The sequence below is a fragment of the Zonotrichia leucophrys genome, chromosome 26 (assembly GCF_028769735.1).
Source record: "Zonotrichia leucophrys gambelii isolate GWCS_2022_RI chromosome 26, RI_Zleu_2.0, whole genome shotgun sequence".
Classification (NCBI taxonomy): domain Eukaryota; kingdom Metazoa; phylum Chordata; class Aves; order Passeriformes; family Passerellidae; genus Zonotrichia; species Zonotrichia leucophrys.
The window spans coordinates 2,756,164-2,776,933 of NC_088195.1; the positions used below are offsets into that span (position 1 = coordinate 2,756,164).

At 55.8% G+C, this 20,770-nt stretch overlaps 2 protein-coding genes across 3 annotated transcripts; one reads left to right on the forward strand and one right to left on the reverse strand.

Moving 5' to 3' along the window:
* Positions 1–121: 121 nt before the first annotated feature.
* On the reverse strand, positions 122–17,043 carry ETNK2 (ethanolamine kinase 2). Of its 2 annotated transcripts, XM_064732916.1 has the most exons (8): positions 16,722–17,043; positions 10,210–10,469; positions 9,250–9,387; positions 6,673–6,815; positions 5,288–5,371; positions 2,680–2,849; positions 2,067–2,140; positions 122–1,454 (listed from the first exon to the last, which is right to left on the reverse strand). In XM_064732916.1, the coding sequence occupies exons 1-8, from the start codon at positions 16,932–16,934 to the stop codon at positions 1,382–1,384; spliced, it is 1,155 nt and encodes a 384-aa protein (XP_064588986.1). In that variant the 5' UTR covers positions 16,935–17,043; the 3' UTR covers positions 122–1,381. The 2 variants fall into 2 exon arrangements, 1 of the variants encoding a protein (XP_064588986.1); XR_010442841.1 differs by lacking the exon at positions 122–1,454 and having other exon boundaries at positions 9,264–9,387.
* Positions 16,994–19,079, forward strand: LOC135457962 (formin-2-like). The gene is made up of 2 exons (XM_064732814.1): positions 16,994–18,730; positions 19,034–19,079. Exon 1 carries the CDS (start codon positions 16,994–16,996, stop codon positions 17,975–17,977), a length of 984 nt encoding a protein of 327 aa, XP_064588884.1. The 3' UTR covers positions 17,978–18,730; positions 19,034–19,079.
* The last annotated feature ends 1,691 nt before the right edge of the window (positions 19,080–20,770 follow it).

The following is a 20,770-nucleotide window of genomic DNA, read 5'->3' on the forward strand; positions in this document are numbered from 1 at the left end:
GAGGGACTGGAAGCAGATGTGTCCCCTCCCCACAGCTGCAGCTCTTCCTGTGTCTCTCTTCCATTTCTTTTTCTTTTTATTTTGTCGTTTTGTTTCGTTTTGTTTTTTAAAAGATTGTAAATATAGATAGAGCTTTATTTTGTTAATAAGACGACGAGTAACTTAACCTGTATATTTCACATCCCTGTTTACAATCGTTCCTCCCCCTGGCCCTTGGCACAATAAAAGTGACTTTTTTGGAGCAGAGAGTGGGGGGCCTGGGTTGAATGGGGACATCTCGGGGTACAGAAGGGACAGGAGCACCCCCAGAGCCCCCAGATCCACCAGCCCCAAATTCCAGCTACCAGCAGCTTTTATTTCCCATTGAAACAAACAGGGAGGTGCCAGCAGCCCTGAGACTGTCTGGGGGACATCCCTGTTCCCAGAGAAGGGACTGTCACCCTGTCCCCATGGCCAGGGGTGGCACAGGGCTCTGGGGGACACCCCTGTTCCCAGAGAAGGGACTGTCACCCTGTCCCCATGGCCAGGGGTGGCACAGGGCTCTGGGGGACACCCCTGTTCCCAGAGAAGGGACTGTCACCCTGTGCCCATGGCCAGGGGTGGGGCACAGGGCCCTGATTGCTGCCAGGAGCTGGATGGGTGGGGACAGGCAGGACAGATCCCTCTGGATGTCCCCAGACCTTCCTGACCCTGAGGGCAGAGCTGGCAGTGGCAGGGAAGCCACCAAGCCAAGGGGACAGTGGGGACAGGCAGGACAAACCCCCCTGGATGTCCCCTGATCCTGAGGGCAGAGATGAGGGCAGGGGAGAAGCCACCAAGCCAAGGGGACAGGGGGGACAGGCAGGGGCAGCTGTAGAGACACCCAGTGCCCACCAGCAGCACCCCATTGGTGCCAGGGGCTCACGGCTGGCACTGCCCCTTTGCCAGCAGCTGCCACCCCAAAGGGACAAGGTTCCTGTCCCTGGGGCCAGCAGGGACTTGGGACAGCGCTGCTTGGGGGTGGCACCCAGCAGGGCAGGAGGGGACAGCCAAAGTGACCAAAGTGGGGCAGCTCTGGGGTGACCCCGTGTCCCCCTCAGGGCCAGCGCAGGGGAAGGGGCAGTGCCAGGCAGCAGCAGCAGCAGCAGCAGTGCCAGCGGGGCACGGACCTGCCGGGCACCGGGGCCGAGCGGGGCTCGGCGTTAAGGCGGTGGTGAGGCGTCCTGGCATGGGCTGGGGCCTCGCCGGGCCCTGGTCCTCTCCAGCATCTCGTGGTCCACTCTTGGGGGTGGCCAGGTTCTCCTGGCACGGGGGTGGCCGGGCAAGGCTCCTCGTGTCCCCCTGGGCAAAGGGGTGAAGGGGGCGCGAGGGCACAGCCAGGACAGGAGAGCTGGGGGTGCCCCTACTTGGGGAGCTGCAGGGCTGTGACCACTGGCTTCATCTTGAAGTACTGTTTGAACCTTAGCTTTGCATATCTGCAAACAGAGAGAGAGAGGAGGGGTGCTCTGAGACACTTGTGTGTCCTGGGACAGCTGAGATCCTCCCCAGGGACAGCCGAGATCTTCCCCGGGATCCTCCCCAGGGATTACCAGGATCTTCCCTGGGTTCCTCCCCGAGATTCTCCCCAGGGACCACTGGGATCTTCTCCAGGATCCTCCCCAAGGATTACCAGGATCGTCCCTGGGATCCTCCCCAAGGACTACCAGGATCCTCCCCAGGATCCTTGGGATCTTCCCTGGGATCCTCCCTGAGATTCTTCCCAGGGACCACTGGGATTCTCCTAAGGATCCTCCCCAGAGACCATCGGGATCTTCCCCAGGATCTTCCCCAGGAAAAGCCAGGATCTTCCCTGGGATCCTCCCTGGGATCTTCCCCAGGATCCTCCCCAGGGACTGCTGGGATCCTCCCCAGACACCATTGGGATCTTCCCCCGGATCTTCCCTGGGATCCTCCCCAGAGATCGCCAGGATTCTCCCCAGGAATTGCCAAATTCCTCTCCAAGATCCTCCCCAGGGATCCTCCCCATGACCCTCCCCGGTCTCCTCCCTCTCTGCCCACTTTCCTGGGAGCAGCCCGAGCGCACTCACCGTAAGAAATTAAAGTCTATGGTGGAATATTTATCCTGGATCAGCCCCCAGCAGGCCCAGAAGAAATGGGACGCCTGCAAGGGACAGAGCAAGGATCAGGGGACAGCCACGGGGACAGAAACCGCCGTGCTCCAATCCCCAGGGCTGTGACAAGGACAGGACATGGACCCACATGGGGTTTTTGTGGCTCCAGAGGCTGCTCCTGGCTGGAGCTGGAGCGAGAGATGGCAGAGGGAGGGTGCTGAACATGGCGTGCCACCCCTGTGCTGCCCTCCTGGGAAAACAGAGAATATTTCACACGAAATTTCCAGAAAATCGTCTGGAACCGCCCCTGGCAGTGAGCAAAGAGGATTTCCTCACTCCAGCCGTGCCTGACCCCTCTGAAGGGCTGCCCAAGGCCACCCTGTCGGGCACAGCTGTCCCCAACACACCCCCATGACCTTGCCCAGGGGCTCGGTGTCCCTGAGGCACTGCCAGGCCCCGTGGCACAGCCTGTCCCCGATGTCCCCAAGCCCTTAAGCTGGCACCAGCTGGAAGGCCAAGAGCAGAGAACTCCCTCACCGCCAAATCCCCTGGGTTGTGTGAGGATGGGTCCTTCCTCCTCCTCACTCACCAAGGAGAACTTGTTCACTTGCACGTAGAGGGTCTCCAGCTCCTCCTGGGACACCTGGCTGTCACCTGGGTGGCCCTGGGTGAGCTCCTTGTAGGCCTGCAGGTAGGAGTGCAGCCACTGCAGCTGCGTCTCCCTGCTGGGGTAGAGGCCGTAATCCACCTCCTTCACACCTGGGGGGACATGGGGGGACACGGGGGGGGACAGGGAGGGATTGGGGTCTCCATGGTAAAGCGAGGAGAGCACAAGCCCAGCCAGGCACAAACCCAGGATTGGCTGCTGGTCTTTGGGGTGAGGAGCCAGGATTGGCACCCCAAGGGCATCTGGGTGCCCAAGAGCAGCAGAGACCCTGCTGTGACCATGGGCAGCCCCATTTCCTGGGGTAGGATTTGGGGTGCAGCTCCACCCTCCATCCCCGGGGATGGGGAGACCCCATTTCCCACCCCAAGACTGAGATAAAACTCTCTCCTCCATCCCAGTAATGGGGACACCCCATTTCCCAGTATGGGACATGGAATTCCCAGTAACAGGGACACCCCATTTCCCATATGGAACATGGAATTCCCAGTAACAGGGACACCCTATTTCCCATATGGAACATGGAATTCCCAGTAACAGGGACACCCCATTTCCCAGTATGGGACTTGGGATAACTCCCTCCTCCATCCCAGGGATGAAGAGACCCCATTTCCCACCCCAAGACTGGGGATTCAACTCCCTCCTCCATCCCAGTAAACAGGAACACCCCATTTCCAGTATGGGACATGGAATTCCCAGTAACAGGAACACCCCATTTCCCAGTATGGGATTGGAGGTATAACTCCTTCCTTCATCCCAGTGACAAGGACACCCCATTTCCCAGTATGGGACATGGAATTCCCAGTAACAGGGACACCCCATTTCCCAGTATGGAACTGGGAATAATTCCCTCCTCCATCCCAGTAATGGGGACACCCAATTTTACAGTATGGAACCCAGAATTCCCAGTAACAGGTACACCCCATTTCCCAGTACGGCACTGAGGATAACTCCTGTCCATCCCAGCAATGGGGACACCCCAGGCCGGGATGGGGGGACTTTGGGGCCCCCAGGTGTTTCCCAGGGATGAAGAGACCCCATTTCCCATCCCGAGACTGGGATAAAACTCTCTCGTCCATCCCAATAACAGGGACACCCCATTTCCCAGTAATAGGAGCACTCAATTTCCTAGTATGGGACATGGAATTCCCAGTAATAGGAACACCCCATTTCCCATATGGAACTGGGATAATTCCTCCCATCCCAGTAATGGGGACACCCCATTTCCCAGTATGGCACTGGGAACTCCCAGTAACAGGAACACCCAATTTTACAGTATGGAACCCAGAATTCCCAGTAACAGGTACACCCCATTTCCCATATGGAACATGGAATTCCCAGTAACAGTACACCCCATTTCCCAGTATGAGACATGGAATTCCCATTAAATAGGGACACCCCATTTCCCAGTATGAGACATGGAATTCCCAGTGACAGGGACACCCCATTTCCCAGTATGGGACATGGAATTCCCAGTAACAGGGACACCCCATTTCCCAGTAATAGGAGCACTCAATTTCCCAGTATGAGACATGGAATTCCCATTAAATAGGGACACCCCATTTCCCAGTATGGGACTGGGAATTCCCAGTAATAGGAACGCCCCATTTCCCAGTATGGGACTGGGAATAAAACTTGCTTCTCCACCTCCAGTGACAGGGACACCCCATTTCCCAGTATGAGACATGGAATTCCCATTAAATAGGGACACCCCATTTCCCAGTATGGGACATGGAATTCCCAGTAATAGGAACACCCCATTTCCCAGTATGGGACTGGGAATAAAACTTGCTTCTCCACCTCCAGTGACAGGGACACCCCATTTCCCAGTATGAGACATTCCCAGTAATGGGACACCGATTTCCCAGTATGGGACATGGGAATTCCAGTAACAGGAGCACACCCCAAAATTCCCAGTAACAGGGACACCAATTTCCCAGTATGAGACATGGAATTCCCGTTAAATAGGGACACCCCATTTCCCAGTATGGGACTGGGAATTCCCAGTAATAGGAACGCCCCATTTCCCAGTATGGGACAGGGAATAAAACTCGCTTCTCCACCTCCAGTGACAGGGACACCCCATTTCCCAGTATGAGACATGGAATTCCCAGTGACAGGGACACCCCATTTCCCAGTATGGGACATGGAATTCCCATTAAAGGGACACCCATTTCCCAGTATGAAGCCATTTCCCATAATAGGACACTCAATTTCCCAGTATGAGACTGGGAATTCCCATATAGGAACCCCCATTTCCCAGTATGGGACATGGATAATTCCTTCCCATCAGGACAGGGACACCCCATTTCCCAGTATGAGACTGGAATTCCCATAAATAGGGACACCCCATTTCCCAGTATGGGCCCAGGGGAATGAATTCAAATAGACGCCATTTCCCACTACATGGTTCCATGACAGGGACACCCCATTTCCCAGTACGGTACTGGGGATAACTCCCTGTCCATCCCGGCAATGGGGACACCCCAGGCCGGGGATGGGGGGACTTTGGGGACCCCCAGGCGCTCCCCACCTGCGAACTCGTTGAAGTGGTTGCCGATGTCGAAGGCCTGGTAGTTGTAGCCGGTGTACTCGTAGTCGATGAAGCGCACGCGCTCTGCGGGGACAAAAACGGTCAGCGCTGGGGACAGAGGGGGGACAGCACCGGGATAAAATGGTTCCAAAATCGTGGGGTATTCAGGGGAGCTGGAAAGAAAGGTTGGGCCTGGTAGGCCCTGGGAAAATGTTGGGTTTTACTGGATGATGTGAAACTGCACTCGTATAATAATTTAATTACGATGATAAATGAAATTATTATATAGTATGATAAATTATACATTATAAATATGATTATACCTATATTATCATATTTATAAATATTATAATATAAATGCATAAAATTATTTTTATTAATTATAATTTATATTATTATATTTATATTATTTTATATATTTTATATTTATATTATTTATCTATTTTATTAAATATATTAATATAATATTTATACTACATATTTAAAAAATATTTATAAATTAATAATATAATATTTAATATAATTAATTAAGATAAATATATTTATATTACATTATATTATAATATTTTAATTTTTAATATAATATTTAAAAATATTTATTTTATTATTATAATTTTTTATTAAAATTATTTATTTAGTAATATTATAACATAATATTTAACTATATAAAACATATTTATATTTTCATTATATTATCATATCCATAAACTCATATTTATTATAATATTTATAAATATTAGAACATCATATTAAAATAAATACAAATATATTTATATTATGTTTTAATCATACTGTCATATTTATAAATTAATTATATTTAAGTTTTATAATGTTTAGCGATATTATAAAATAATATTTAAATAAACATAAATCTATTTATAGTGTATTTTCATTATATTATAATATTTATACATTTATTATATTTATAAATCTTATAATATTGGTCATATTTATCATATAAATATGATAAATGATATGATTGTTAAATTCAATGACTGATTGGTAATTGGATATAACTATTGCTAAATGTAATTGCTAAATTATAGATAATGATTGGTAATTAGATATAATTACAGTTAAATTCAATGATTGGTAATTGGATATAATTATTGTTTAATTGTAACAAGAATCATGAGAAACGATGTTTGGGGGGGTTTGATGGAAATTACAAGAATCCGTGCTTGGATGAAATCAATGTATACAACAGAACAAGATAAGTTTAATAATTAATATGCAGTTAATATGTAGATTAACGTATTAATCCCGAATCCATGTTGGAGTCAGCTTTGGGTCAGTACCTCTGACACCCAGAGCTCTTCACTAAAAGCACCTGGCTATAATAATTCTGTGATTTGTGACAGTGACAGCCCTGGGGACACACAGACCTCGTGTCCTGTCGTAGATGATGTTCTTGCACAGGAGGTCGTTGTGGCACAGCACCACGGGGCAGCCGAGCTGCGACAGCGTCTGCTCCATCCAGGCCAGCTCCTGCTCCAGCGCCTCGGGGCTGGGCACGTCCCGCGGGAGGCTGCCCGAGGGGACAAAAGGGACAAAAGGGACAGGGTGGCATCGCTGATGCTCTCGGGGAAGGGGACAAAAGGGACAGGGTGGCATCGCTGCTGCTCTCACGGGGACACAAGGGACAGGGTGGCATCGCTGCTGCTCTCACGGGGACAAAAGGGACAGGGTGGCATCGCTGCTGCTCTTGGGGGGACAAAAGGGACAGGGTGGCATCGCTGCTGCTCTTTGGGGGACATAAGGGACAGGGTGGCATTGCTGCTGCTCTCACAGGGACAAAAGGGACAGGGTGGCATGGCTGATGCTCTCGGAGGGGACAAAAGGGACAGGGTGGCATCGCTGCTGCTCTTTGGGGGACAGAAGGGACAGGGTGGCATCGCTGCTGCTCTCACGGGGACACAAGGGACAGGGTGGCATCGCTGATGCTCTCGGAGGGGACAAAAGGGACAGGGTGGCATTGCTGCTGCTCTTTGGGGGACAAAAGGGACAGGGTGGCATCGCTGCTTCTCTCACGGGGACATAAGGGACAGGGTGGCATCGCTGCTGCTCTGGGGACCACTGGGCTGGGGTGGCGTTCTCCGGAGAGTTCACAGGGGTTCAGGGTGGCATTTTCCATTCCTTGCACAATAGCACGGAAGGTTGGGAATCTGGATGCTTCACGGACAAAAGGTCGTGGCATTCCACTTTCCTAGCACAGGGCAAGAATTCCACTTCATCCGTTCAGCCCTTCCTTAGGGCAAGGGGCAAAATAAGGGATCCAATGGGTTGGGGGAATTTACTTCATGCTTCTGGGGACAAAAGGGAAATTGTCATTCTGATTGCCTTCCTGAGGCACAGAACAGAAGTCGCCATTGCAGCCTCCTTGGGGTCAAAAGACAGTCCCAGTTTTCCAGCACTCCTTGGGGACAAAAGGAATTAGCCGATTGCCATCGCTCTGCTCTAGGGGGACAAGGGACAGAATTTCCAATTCCCTCCTGCCTTCAAACGACACAATGACACAAGAGGGGCATCCAGGCTGTTTTGGGGAGGGACATATGGTACCAGCGCATACGCTGATAGACTCTTGGAAGACAAACCAGCGCCTCGTCTGCTACCACGGGGTGTTTGGACACATGGCATCGCTGCTGCTCTCGGAGGGGACAAAAGGGACAGGGTGGCATCGCTGCTGCTCTTGGGGGGACAAAAGGGACAGGGTGGCATCACTGCTGCCCTCGGGGAAGGGGACACAAGGGACAGGGTGGCATCGCTGCTGCTCTCACGGGGACACAAGGGACAGGGTGGCATCGCTGCTGCTCTCGGGGAAGGGGACAAAAGGGACAGGGTGGCATCGCTGCTGCTCTCGGGGAAGCCACCCTGGGGCTTGGGGGTGGCGTTTCCCCAGTTTCCAGAGTTTCCCTGGAGGTTCATGGGTGGCATTTTCCCCACTTCCAGAATTTCCACAACTTCCAGCACTTCCCTGGGGCCACAGGAGCAGAATTGCTCTTCCCTGATTTCCAGCACTTCCCTGAGGTCACAGAAGCAGAATTTCCCCAGTTTCCAGCACTTCCCTTGGGGTCACAGGAGCAGAATTTTCCCAGCCTGACTTCCATCGCTTCTCTGGGGGCTCAGGGGCAGAATTTCCCCAACTTTCCCTCTCTTGCCTTACAAACGACCCCACTAATGACACAAAGAGGGGCTAACCAGGCTGTTTTTGGGGAGAGGACCAGGTTTGGTACCCAGCCACCCACCCCACCTCATCCTCAGCACATCCCTTATCCCCAAAACCCCCACGCCCACTCCCCAAACCCACCCAGCGCTCTCTCCCTGAGCACCCGGGGTTGTTTTGGACTCTGGTAACCTCAGGAGAGGTTCCAAGAAGAGAGCTCGTTAATGATTGCCTAATTGGCCTCGAGGAAGGCGCGGGGTGGGTAAAGTCTGCCCGTGGCCCGGCGGGTGCTGAGAAAAGCCCGGCTGGTTCCTGATGCGGGTTAATCATTGCCCTGCCCGGGGTTCGTTCACCTCCTGCTCCTCTTGGGGCTGCCCAAATCCTTCCCAGACACCCCAACTCCCACCTGCCGGGCCAAAACAGCCGCCCCAAAAAGCGGGATGGGCTGGCTGGAAGTGGGAATTGAGTGGTTTAATTTTTGGAGTTAATTGTCAGCTCAGCAGGGCTTGAGCTTGGGTTTATTCTAGGTTTAAATTCCCAGGAGGATTGTTCCAGCAATGAGACGCTGTGTCTCCATCTGGACCCTGCACAGACACATCCAGAGCTCCAAAAAAGCTGAAATCCCACCCAAAGCGGCAGCAAGAAGGAGTTGGAGCTGCCCCAGGCGCTCTGAGATGGATCCAGCCCCAAATCCAGCCCTAAATCCCCGCAGAGGCTTTACCTGGGAACCTCGGCCCCAGAGGGTGGGCAGGGGGTGCCCGAGGCAGAGCCTGGCTCTGTGGGATCCCTCTGCCTTTACCTGGCGTTGGATACCTTTGGGCTGAGCTCTGTCTTCACCAGGCTGAGGTATTTGCGCAGCTTCTGCCACAGGATGGGCCTGGGGAGGCTCCCGTTGGCGTGGATGGCGTGGACTCGCGCCATCTCCCGCGCCACCAGCCTGGCATGGGGCACAGGGGAAGGGTGAGGGGTGATCCCAAATCCTCCAAATCCCCCCTGCAAAATCCCCCAGAAGAGATTTGGGGGTGTCTTCAGGGGGATTCCCTGAAAATCCCACTTAAAACACAGGGTTGGCACAGGTGAGCCCTCATTCCATGCCGGGGGTCGGCCTCTGGAGCATTTCAGAATTGTCATTTTCAGGGTAAATTCAGCCCTAAACTCTGCTTCCTGAGGAATTCCAAATTCCCAGGAAACTTTAATTCCATTTTCCCAGGAAGCCTTAATTCCAACTTTCCAGAGAATCTTAATTCTAGCCTCCTAGGAAACCTTGATTCCAACTTCCTAGGAAACCTTAATTCCAGCTTCCCAGGAAATTTTAATTCCACCTTCCCAGGAAACTTTAATTCCAGCTTCCCAGGAAACCTTAATTCCAGCTTCCCAGGAAACCTTAATTCTAGCTTCCCAGAAAAATTTGATTCCAACTTTCCAGAGAATCTTAATTCCAGCCTCCTAGGAAACCTTAATTCCAACTTCCCAGGAAACCTTAATTCCAGTTGCCCAGAGAACCTTAATTCCAGCTTCCCAAGAAAATTGGAATCAGGTTTTTGGCTTCACCAAAACCTGATAAAAATCAGAAATTTGATAATTTTGACAACTCTGGCTACAATTTCACCCATTCACCCCTCGCCCCCCATTTACCCCAGGACTGGGCACACCCGTGCCCCCCACCCACGGCAGCCAGGGAGGAGCTGCAAACACAGAACAAACCCCCAGAAAACTGGGGAAAAAACCGGGAGGGAACCCCCCAGGATGTCCCACCCACCTGAAGATGTGAGGATCCCTCACGTGGTCGGGTCCCAGCGCGATTCCCGGCAGGAATTGGTAGCAGAGCCCGTTCTGGAAGGCGCAGTAGAGGTCGGGGGCGCAGCCGTGGGCTCGGAGCACCTGGAAGTTCCTCAGCTCCGTCTCCCTGTCCACCAGCAGCTCGGTTTTCCTGCCGTACACCCGCACCAGCAGCGCGTCCCCCATGCCCTCGTCCGTGTAGCAGGCCACCAGCTTGTTGGTGATGCCGTCAGTGAAGAGCTGCGTGGGGACAGACACATCACCAGGGGTGACACCTGCGTGAGGCTGGGAATTGGGGAACCCCCATGTCTGCTTCCCAGCCGGTGGGAAAACCTCGTGGAAATGGGAAAAATGAGGAAAAGGAGCAAGGCGGAACAGCCAGGAAGGTTCCTTGGGGAGTGAGATGAGTTTGGGAGGGCTGAGGCTCAGGGTTCTGCTGGTAGAAGGTGAAAATTCTCTTATTTTTCACCTGGAATGGCTCAGGAAAATCTCTGCATGCAGAAGGGGTGGTTTGGGTGAAAATCTTACTAATTTCACCTAGAACAGCTCAGGAATAGCTCGGGAACACCTCTGCAGGCAGAGATGATGGTTTGGGTGAAATCCTCTTATTTTTCACCTGGAACAGCTCAGGAACACCTCTGCAGGCAGAACGGGTGGTTTGGGTGGAAATCCTACTAATTTCACCTAGAACAGCTCAGGGATATCTCAGGAACAGCTCTGCAGGTAGAAGGGGTGGTTTAGGTGGAAATCCTGTTATTTTTCACCTGGAACAGCTCAGGAACAGCTCAGGAAGAGCTCTGCAGGCAGAGGTGGCAGTTTGGGTAAAAATCCTGTTATTTTTCACCTGGAACAGTTCAGGAACACCTCTGCATGCAGAAGGGGTGGTTTGGGTGGAAATCCTACTAATTTCACCTAGAACAGCTCAGGAACAGGTCTGCAGGCAGAGGTGGTGGTTTGGGTGGAAATCCTGTTAGTTTTCACCTGGAACAGCTCAGGGATATCTCAGGAACAGCTCAGGCCAGATGTGCCACCAGCACGCTTGGCACGGGAGCAGCCCCAGGAACGTCTCCCCGCGGGGGAGGAGAAAAACCAGCGTCAATTGGCACGAAATTAAAAAAAAAAGAAAAAAACCTAATAAATAAATAAACCACGCAACGAGGCTGAAAACAAGGCCGGGGCAAACACCACCCCCCCCGTCCCCTCCTCCGACCCTCCCCGCGGGCCGGGGCGCTGATAGGCGGGGATGTCGCTGCTGGGGACATCTCGTGTCACCGCGCTGATGGCTCCTCGCAGATGGAAAGGGAGTTTTGTTCTCCCCGAGCTGCGCCTTGGCCGCCTGCCCGCGCACATGCCGGGGCTGCTGCCGCTCCGAGCCCTGCTCCGAGCCCCATCCCGCCGGGATTTGGGCACCTCCGGGGCAGCCGAGGGGGTTTAGGGACCTGTCACCCTACAGAAAACCTCTGTTCCGTTTTCTCCATGCCAGTTTTGGGGTGCTGCGGCTCTGGTGTGCTGCAGGTCCCCATGCTAATGTTTCCATCATCCCACTGGGATTTTGGGCATTTCCAGGGCATTGAGGGGGTTTGGGGATGTGTCACCCCACAGGAAACCCCTGTTCCATTTTCTCCATGGCAGTTTTGGGGTGCTGCAGCTCTGCCTGGGCAGGATTCCTTCATCCTGCCAAGATTTTGGGCACCTCCGGGGCACTGAGGGGATTTAGGGACATGTCACCCCCTGGGAAATCACCCCCATTGTTCCCCATGCCAGCTCCAGGCTGGGCATTGCGGGGTGCTGCAGGTCCCCATGGGAATGATTCCCTCATCCCGCTGGGCATTTCCAGGGCATTGAGGGGGTTTGGGGATGTGTCACCCCACAGGAAACCCTTGTTCCGTTTTCTCCATGCCAGTTTTGGGGTGCTGCGGCTCTGGTGTGCTGCAGGTCCCCATGGGAATGACTCCCTCATCCCACTGGGATTTTGGGCTCTTCCAGGGCATTGAGGGGGTTTGGGGGTGTGTCACCCCACAGGAAACCCCTGTTCCATTGTCCCCGTGCCAGTTTTGGGGTGCTGCAGCTCTCCCTGGGCAGGATTCCTTCATCCTGCCAAGATTTTGGGCACCTCCGGGGCACTGAGGGGATTTAGGGACATGTCACCCCCTGGGAAATCACCCCCATTGTTCCCCATGCCAGCTCCAAACTGGGACTCCGGGTGCTGCAGGTCCCCATGGGAATGATTCCCTCATCCCGCTGGGATTTTGGGCATTTCCAGGACATTGAGGGGGTTTGGGGATGTGTCACCCCACAGGAAACCCCTATCTTATTGTCCCCGTGCCAGTTTTGGGGTGCTGCGTCTCTGCCTGGGCAGAATTCCTTCATCCTGCCAAGATTTTGGGCACCTCCGGGGCACTGAGGGGATTTAGGGACGTATCATCCCACAGGAAATCACCTCCATGCCAGCTCCAAGTTGGGAACTCCGGGGTGCTGCAGGTCCCCATGGGAATGATTCCTTCATCCCGCTGGGATTTTGGGCATTTCCAGGGCATTGAGGGGGTTTGGGGATGTGTCACCCCACAGGAATTCCCTGGCCCATTGTCCCTGTGCCAGTTTTGGGGTGCTGCAGATCTCCCTGGACAGGATTCCTTCATCCCACTGGGATTTTGGGCACTTCCAGGGCACTGACGGGGTTTGGGGATGTTTCACCCTACAGGAATTCCCTGGCCCATCATCCCTGTGCCAGCTCCAGAGATTCCCCTGGGAATGATTCCCTCATCCCGCTGAGATTTTGGGCACTTCCAGGGCACTGAGGGGGTTTGGGGCTCTGTCACCCCACAGGAATTCCCTGTCCCATTGTCCCCCACATTGTGGGATGTTCAGCTCCAATCTGAGCACTCTGTGCCTCCCCTGGAAATGATTCCTTCATCCCACTGGGATTTCAGCACCTCTGGAGCACTGAGAGGATTTAGGGCTGTGTCACCCCACAAGAAACCCCTGTCCCATTTCCCCCCAAAGTCCCAGCTCCAACCTGGGCTTTCTGGGGTGCTGTGGCTCCCCATGGGAACGATTCCCTCACCCCTGTGGGATGGAGGAGCTGGAGCAGGAGGGGTTTAGGGCTCCTGCTCCGGCAGCCGTGCAGCTCAGGGATGGGACGGATAATTTTAGACATCCCACTCAGCAACCCACGCTCCCCTATAGGGTTCCTATATATAGGGCTCCCCAGCAGCCTCCCAGGGGAGACTCCAGGCACTGGAATGAGACCCTCCAAGCCAGACAGGGCTGACACCCCCATTCCACAGCTGGATTTGGGGTGAGCAGGGCGAGGCCGCTGCCCCATGCTCAGGGGTGCTGCCCCTCAGCTGCAGCAGAGCCTTCTCAAGCTGCTTTTCCCCGAGCTGATAATCTGGGTTCACCCTGGGGCTCAGCTCTTTCCTCCTCTTGTCCTGCCAGCCCCCAGAGGTTGCAAATTCAGGCAGCAGAGGTGTCACATCCTGTCCGTGCAGGTGTCACCACGGGCCACATGTGGGTCACCCGCAGGTGAGCGGCTCCACGTGGAGTGAAATCCTCGGTGCTGCTTTGTTTTGCTGTCCCACAGCCCGGGCAGCCCTTTCCAGCAGGTTTAATGGGATTATTGAGCCTTATCCCCCCTGGATTCCAGGCCACAGACTCTGGAGATGCCACGTGGCTCCTGGGTGACCTGTGGGGACTTGCTGGGTTTGGGGTGGCTCCCAAAGGTGGCAGTGGCCACCTGGGTGCTGTTCCCTGTGGGTCCAGGCTGCAGCCACCCCAAATCCTTCCCTCCTGCAGCCGGGTGGCAGCAGGGACAGAGGGGAGGAGTGACACTCCGTGAACTTTGCAGGGATTAAACACAAAGCGAGTCCTGTGCCAAAGCGCTGGGGTGAGGCAGCAAAATCCGACTGCTGGTGCTGCACCTGCCAGGAGAATCCCTCAGCATTCCCAAAACATCCCTGTGCTGCTGCCTCAGCTCCCCCGGCCCGGGGCTGGCCACCAGCAGAGCAAATTGTGGCCAAATCTGGGCTAAAAACATCCAACCCTGCATGGAAACCTCGTATGGCTTCGGCTCTGCTGCTGTTGTCTCTGGTTGAGGGATGGATGGAATCCATGGATGGATGGATGAGGGACGGACGGATGGATGGAATCCATGGATGGATGGATGATGGATAGATGGATGATGGATAGAATCCATGGATGGATGAATGGAATGCATGGATGGATGGATGGAATCCATGGATGGATGGAGGGATGGATGGATGGATGGATGGATGGATGGATGGATGGATGGATGGATGGATGAATGGAATGGATGGATGGATGGAGGGATGGATGGGTGGAGGGATGGATGGATGGAATCCATAAATGGATGGATGGAATCCATGGATGGATGGATGGATGATGGACAGAATCCATGGATGGATGAATGGAATACATGGATGGATGGATGGAATCCATAAATGGATGGATGGAATCCATGGATGGATGGATGGATGATGGACAGAATCCATGGATGGATGAATGGATGGATGGAGGGATGGATGGGTGGAGGGATGGATGGAATCCATGAATGGATGGAGGGATGGAGGGGTGGGTGGAGGAGTTTGTGCTTCCCCCATGTTTGAGCATGGGGGCCTGACTCAGCCACATGGAGATTCCTCAGGGATGAGGAGCAGGAGCTCTGGGAAGCAGGCACAACCAGGAGCACACAGCAGGGCAGCCCGAGCTCCCAGATCCTTCCTGCCGCCTTCCTGAGCCCCGGGAGATTTTCCCGAGGCACCGGCACAGGCTGGTACAGCCCTGCGAGGTGTTGGGAACGGGGCAGCGCTCCAGGGCACCGGGAATGGGATCGCTAATGGGAACCAGCTGAGGCCCCCGGCCCGCTCCATCCCATCCCGAGCGAGGGGAAACGCGGGAGGAGGGAAAGCAACCGAGGGAAACGCAACCGGAGGGTTTTCCCTCAACTCCTGAGTGTTTTTCTTTCTTGTTTTTTAAATTAAAAACACACGCCCGCACGCCCGAGCCGCTGCGGAACACTGACCCCTGCGGAGCCTGGGTACCGCAGAGCCGGGGTCCCTCCACAACCACGGAGCTCTGCGAGCAGAGCGAGACATTTCCTGCCCCGGCAAACTCCAACTCCCAGCTTCCTGCCCGCTGCCATCTGCCCTTTCAGACGGCTTTTCCTGCAGCTTCTTGTATTTCATTACACTTGGCTATTAATACATTTTTAATGACGGGAAGCGTGCGCCTTCCGAGGGGACACTGCCTCACGTGCAGAGGTTTAAGGGCACGCAGTGCCAGCCCCTGCACGCTCCGGTGCCCAGCGCCAGGGCACAGCCGAGGGCACCGGCGCCACCAGGCTGTGTCACCCCAGGCTGGCCGGAGCGGTTCCCACGCCAGCCCAGCTCTCCCAGCAAAGCCCTGGCAGCCCCGCACAGCCGAGCCCTGTCCCGGACTGGTGTCCAGCTCCCACCCGAAGCGGGGCTCAGCCCACGCAGCCCGGGAAATGTGGGAGCCAACAAATATCCCAAACAAGAGCGGCTGCCGGGAGCGGCCTGGGGACACTTCTGTACCTGCAGCCACCGCTCGGTGACCATCCAGGGGTCCCTAAACCTCGTGGTGGGGGTGCGATGGGGGTGTCGTGCCTTTGCACAGCTGATATACCCCCCCCTTATTCTCTGGGTGCAGAGGGGAGACCCAGGGGTGGGGGTATGGGGTGTCACATCCTCTGGAGCAGGTCTTACAGCCCTCCATGTGAACCCCACAGCCCCCCAAGAGAAAACCCCTTGGGTGAGCCCACATTCCCCCTCGAACAGATCCGGGAGCCCCCTGGGTTAAACCCCACAGTGCCCCTATAGCCCCCAGACTGAGCCCCACAACCCCCCTAGGACAGACCCCATAGCAGACTGAGCCCACCCGCTAGGACAGACCCCATAGCCCCCAGACTGAGCCCCACAACCCCCCTAGGACAGACCCCATAGCCCCCAGGCTGAGCCCCACAACCCCCCTAGGACAGACCAACCCCAGACTGAGCCCCACAGCCGCTAGGAAGACCCATGCCCCAGCTGAGCCGCACAACCCCTTAGGACAGACCCAAAACCCCCAGACTGAGCCCCACAACCCCCCTAGGACAGACCCCATAGCCCCCAGGCTGAGCCCCACAACCCCACTAGGACAGACCCCATAGCGCCCAGGCTGAGCCCCACAACCCCCCTAGGACAGACCCCATAGCCCCCAGGCTGAGCCCCATAACCCCACTAGGACAGACCCCATAGCCCCCAGGCTGAGCCCTACAAACCCCCTAGGACAGACCCCATAGCCCCCAGGCTGAGCCCCTCAGCCCCCCTGGAGCTGCCCGCACTCCCCTTTGGGGTGAGCACTGCACTCATACAGACCCTATAACCCCACAGCCGCCCCCCAGCCGGGCTCCGCAGCCCCACGGGGCGATCCCCGGTGAGAGCTCGGTGTGCCGGCTCAGGGTCCCCGCCGTACCTTGGTCTTCACCGTGGCCGGGTCCCAGGCGGGTCTGAGGCGCCGCACGATCCGCAGCGCCCCGGGCAGCACGTCCCCCTCGTCCACCGCAATGGCGAGGTGTGGCACGGCGGGGGTCGCGCCGCCGCCCCCCCGCTCCGGCCGCGGGCAGTCGGGGCAGCGGGCGGGCGGTGCGGCCATGGCCAGCTCCGCGCTGCCGGAGCCGCGGCCCATGTGCCGGGGGCTGCGCGGGGCCGGCGGCCGCGGGGAGGAGCCGCCGCCGGTGGGAAGCCATGAGTCACCGGCCCGCCTCCCGCCCGCCTCCCCGGCAGCGCCCGCACCGCCACCGCCACCGGGGGATCCGCATCCTATCGCCACCGGTATCCCGGACAGGGGATCCGCATCCTACCGCTACCGGGGGATCCGCATCCTACCAGCACCGGGGGCAGGGAACCGCATCCTACCGGCACCGGTATCCCGGACAGGGGATCCGCATCCTACCGGCACCGGCGGCGGGGACCTGTATCCTACCGGGACCGGCACTGCGGGTAGGGCATCCACATCCTACCGGTACCGCAGGCGGGGACTCGCGTCCTACCGGGACCGGTACCAGGGGCAGGGACCTGCATCTTACCGGGACCGGCATTGCTGGTCCACATCCTACCGGCACCGGCATCCCGGACAAGGGATCCGCATTCTACCGGGACCGGCATCCCTGGCAGGGCGGGTCCCGCACCCCCCGCACACCGAGACCCGGGCGCCGCACCCGATCCGCACCGGCATCAGCGGACCCGCACCGGGACCTGTGCAGCGGATCCGCGCCCCGCCCGCACCGGTATCAGCGGACCGGCATCCCACCCACACCGCGACCCCAGCGCCCGACCGGAACCGCATCCCGGGCAGAGGATCCGCACCGGGATGGGGCATCCCCTCCGCGGCGCCTTGGGAGCCCCGCCCGGCCGGTACCGGAACCAGGAGCAGGACCCGCCCGGCCGGTACCGGAACCAGGAGCAGGCCCCAGCTGTGCCGCAGCTGCTGTCGGTGCCTCCCCCACCATTCCCGGAGCCTCTCAGCCCTCCCCGGCAGCCGCCCCGCACCGAGATCCCCCCTCCGCACCTGCTGCCGGTGCCTTCCCCATCCATTCCCGGAACCCCAAAGCCGCCCCAGAGGATCCGCACCGGGACCGGGACCGCCACCCCAATGCCCTCCATCCATCAGCTGAACCCCTCCGCCATCCCGGGGGCTCCGCGCTGCCCCCGCTCCCTCCTTTGGGGTGACAAAGGATGAGGAGCCACGCACGGGATGCGCTCCAGCCCCCGGGCTCCGCTCGGGATAACCTCTCCCATTGCACCCTCCTCTCGCTGGCTTCCGTAGGGATCCACAGCTGGAGCGGGAAGAGGTTTTGGGGGTGAGGACAGAGCGGGATTTTCCTGCTGGCAGAGCCCCCGTAGCTGCCGGACGCGGCTTCATTATCGGAGGAAATAACAGCGGCACCGCAGAGTGCCCCGCTCCAGCTGGCCGTGCCTGAAACCAGCCCAACTCACCCTGGAGACCTGGGGAAAAATAATTTAAGAAAGGGAACTGGAGGACAAAAACCCCGCCGGGCATTTGCCCGTGTTGCCATAAATAGTGCCAGCCCTGTCAGTGTTAATGGGACGGGCATAATTAATGCCGCGCTTTGCCGGGCTGAGCTCGGCCTAATTGCTCGGCCGGAACGATCTAATCCGGGCCAGCGGAGCCCCGCAGGCAGGGCCGCAGCATCCAGCGGGAAATTACCCCCGGAGCAGCGATTAGAGGTGTTAATAACGCGGTTTAAGGGGCCCAGCAGCGGCTCGGGCGGATTTTAACTCTCGCTGCTTGAAATGAGTGCGCGGAGTTGGAACAGAACCGGCTCAGCCAAAACCATCCCGGTTCAGGCCGGGCTGGGCCTTTTCCAGCTGAGGGATGTGGCAGAAGCAGCGGTGGGGGCTGAAAGCGCCTTTTGCACCCACTCGAGTCTTCTCCAGACTGTGGAGAGCAGGGCAGAGGAGGTTGGGATATTTCCAGGTTGGGATATTTCTATTTCAGGTTGGGATGTTTCCAGGTGGGATTTTCCAGTTGGGATATTTCCAGGTGGGTTTTTTCAGGTTGGGATATTTCCAGGTGGGATTTTTCAGGTTGGGATATTTCCAGGTGGATTTTTCAGGTTGGGATATTTCCAGGTGGGTTTTTTCAGGTTGGGATATTTCCAGGTGGGATTTTTCAGGTTGGGATATTTCCAGGTGGTTTTTCCAGGTTGGGATGTTTCCAGGTGGGATTTTCCAGGTTGGGATATTTCCAGGTGTGTTTTTCAGGTTGGGATATTTCCAGGTGGGTTTTTCAGGTTGGGATATTTCCAGGTGGGATTTTTCAGGTTAGGGATATTTCCAGGTGGATTTTTCAGGTTGGGATATTTCCAGATGGGTTTTTTCAGGTTAGGGATATTTCTAGGTGGGATTTTCCAGGTTGGGATATTTCTAGGTGGGATTTTCCAGTTGGGATATTTCCAGGTGGGTTTTCCAAGCTGGGATATTTCCAGGTGGGTTTTTTCAGGTTGGGATTTTTCCAGGTGGATTTTTCAGGTTGGGATATTTCCAGGTGGGTTTTCCCAGATTGGGATATTTCCAGGTGGTTTTTCCAGGTTGGGATTTTTCCAGGTGGGATTTTTCAGGTTAGGGATATTTCCAGGTGGGTTTTCCCAGGTTGGGATATTTCCAGGTGGGTTTTTTCAGGTTGGGATATTTCCAGGTGGGTTTTTTCAGGTTAGGGATATTTCCAGGTGGGTTTTTTCAGGTTGGGATATTTCCAGGTGGTTTTTTCAGGTTGGGATTTTTCCAGGTGGGTTTTTTCAGGTTGGGATATTTCCAGGTGGGTTTTTTCAGGTTAGGGATATTTCCAAGTGGGATTTCCCTCCTGTAGGAAGGGGGAGACTCTGGCCAAGCATCTCAGAAGGATGTGATGCCCTGACCTCAGCAGATTCCCTCTTTTCTGATGGTCCCATCCCTCCCTGCCGCTGTTTCCCGGCTCCTGGGCGGCTCAGGAAACGCTGGATGAGAGCTGAAATTCGTCCCTTCCCTCCACCCCACGGCCCCAAAGAGCCAATGCCACCACCCCGGCGTTGGAGGTGACAGAAAAAAAATCACATCCCACCCAAAGGAGTCGGAATTTTCCCATCCCTGGAGCCCAGGAGCCGGAATTTTCCCATGTCCGATTGTGCATCCCAGCACGGAGAGGCTGCAGAGAAGCTCCCAGGAGGGACAAACATCCACCCCAGGCTCATCCTCTCGCTCTGGGGCTGCTGTGGGGCAGGGCTGGGATGAGGATCCAGGCTGGGATGGGTGGGTAAAGGGCTGGGAGCTTAGGGGGAGGTGCTGGAAGGGTCACTCAGCAGCCACTGGATCCCCTTCCCAAATATCCCTGAGGCTGAGAGGGGATTTGGCAGCTCTGGGAATTTGGCAGCGCTGGAATTGTCAGTTCTGGAAATTCCTCAGTGCTGGAATTGTCAGCTCTGGGAATTCCTCAGTTCTAGAATTGTCAGCTCTGGGGTTCCTCAGGGCTGGGATTGTCGGCTCTGGAGTTCACAAGTGCTGGAATTGTCAGGCCTGGGAATTTATTGGTGCTGGAATTGTCAGCTCTGGGGTTCCTCAGGGCTGGAATTGTCAGCTCTGGGAATTCCTCAGTTCTAGAATTGTCAGCTCTGGGGTTCCTCAGGGCTGGGATTGTCGGCTCTGGAGTTCACAGGTGCTGGAATTGTCAGGCCTGGGAATTTATTGGTGCTGGAATTGTCAGCTCTGGGGTTCACGGGTGCTGGGAATTGTCGGCTCTGGGGTTCCTGAGCGCTGGGAATTCCTCAGCTCTGCAGCTCTGAGGGTGAGGAGCTCCTGCCACCTCCATGGTGAGATCCTGATTCGCTCCAGGAGCAGCTTTCCCACTCCCAGCCACCTGAACTGGTCAAACTGGAGGCCAGCCCGTGTTCTCCTGCCATGGGGATCAGCAAGGCTGGAATTGGGAATGTTCCCCCACCTGGGACAGACCCTGTCCCTCCCTCCAGG

Coding starts and splice junctions, on each gene's coding strand:
- ETNK2 (XM_064732916.1), bottom strand. CDS start 16,934: ATGGGCCGCGGCTCCGGCAGCGCGGAGCTGGCCATGGCCGCACCGCCC. Junction 9,388..10,209: donor AGGGATCCTCACATCTTCAG/GTGGGTGGGACA, acceptor GCCCCATGCCAG/GCTGGTGGCGCGGGAGATGG. Junction 5,372..6,672: donor CATCTACGACAGGACACGAG/GTCTGTGTGTCC, acceptor TTGTCCCCGCAG/AGCGCGTGCGCTTCATCGAC.
- LOC135457962 (XM_064732814.1), top strand. CDS start 16,994: ATGAGTCACCGGCCCGCCTCCCGCCCGCCTCCCCGGCAGCGCCCGCAC.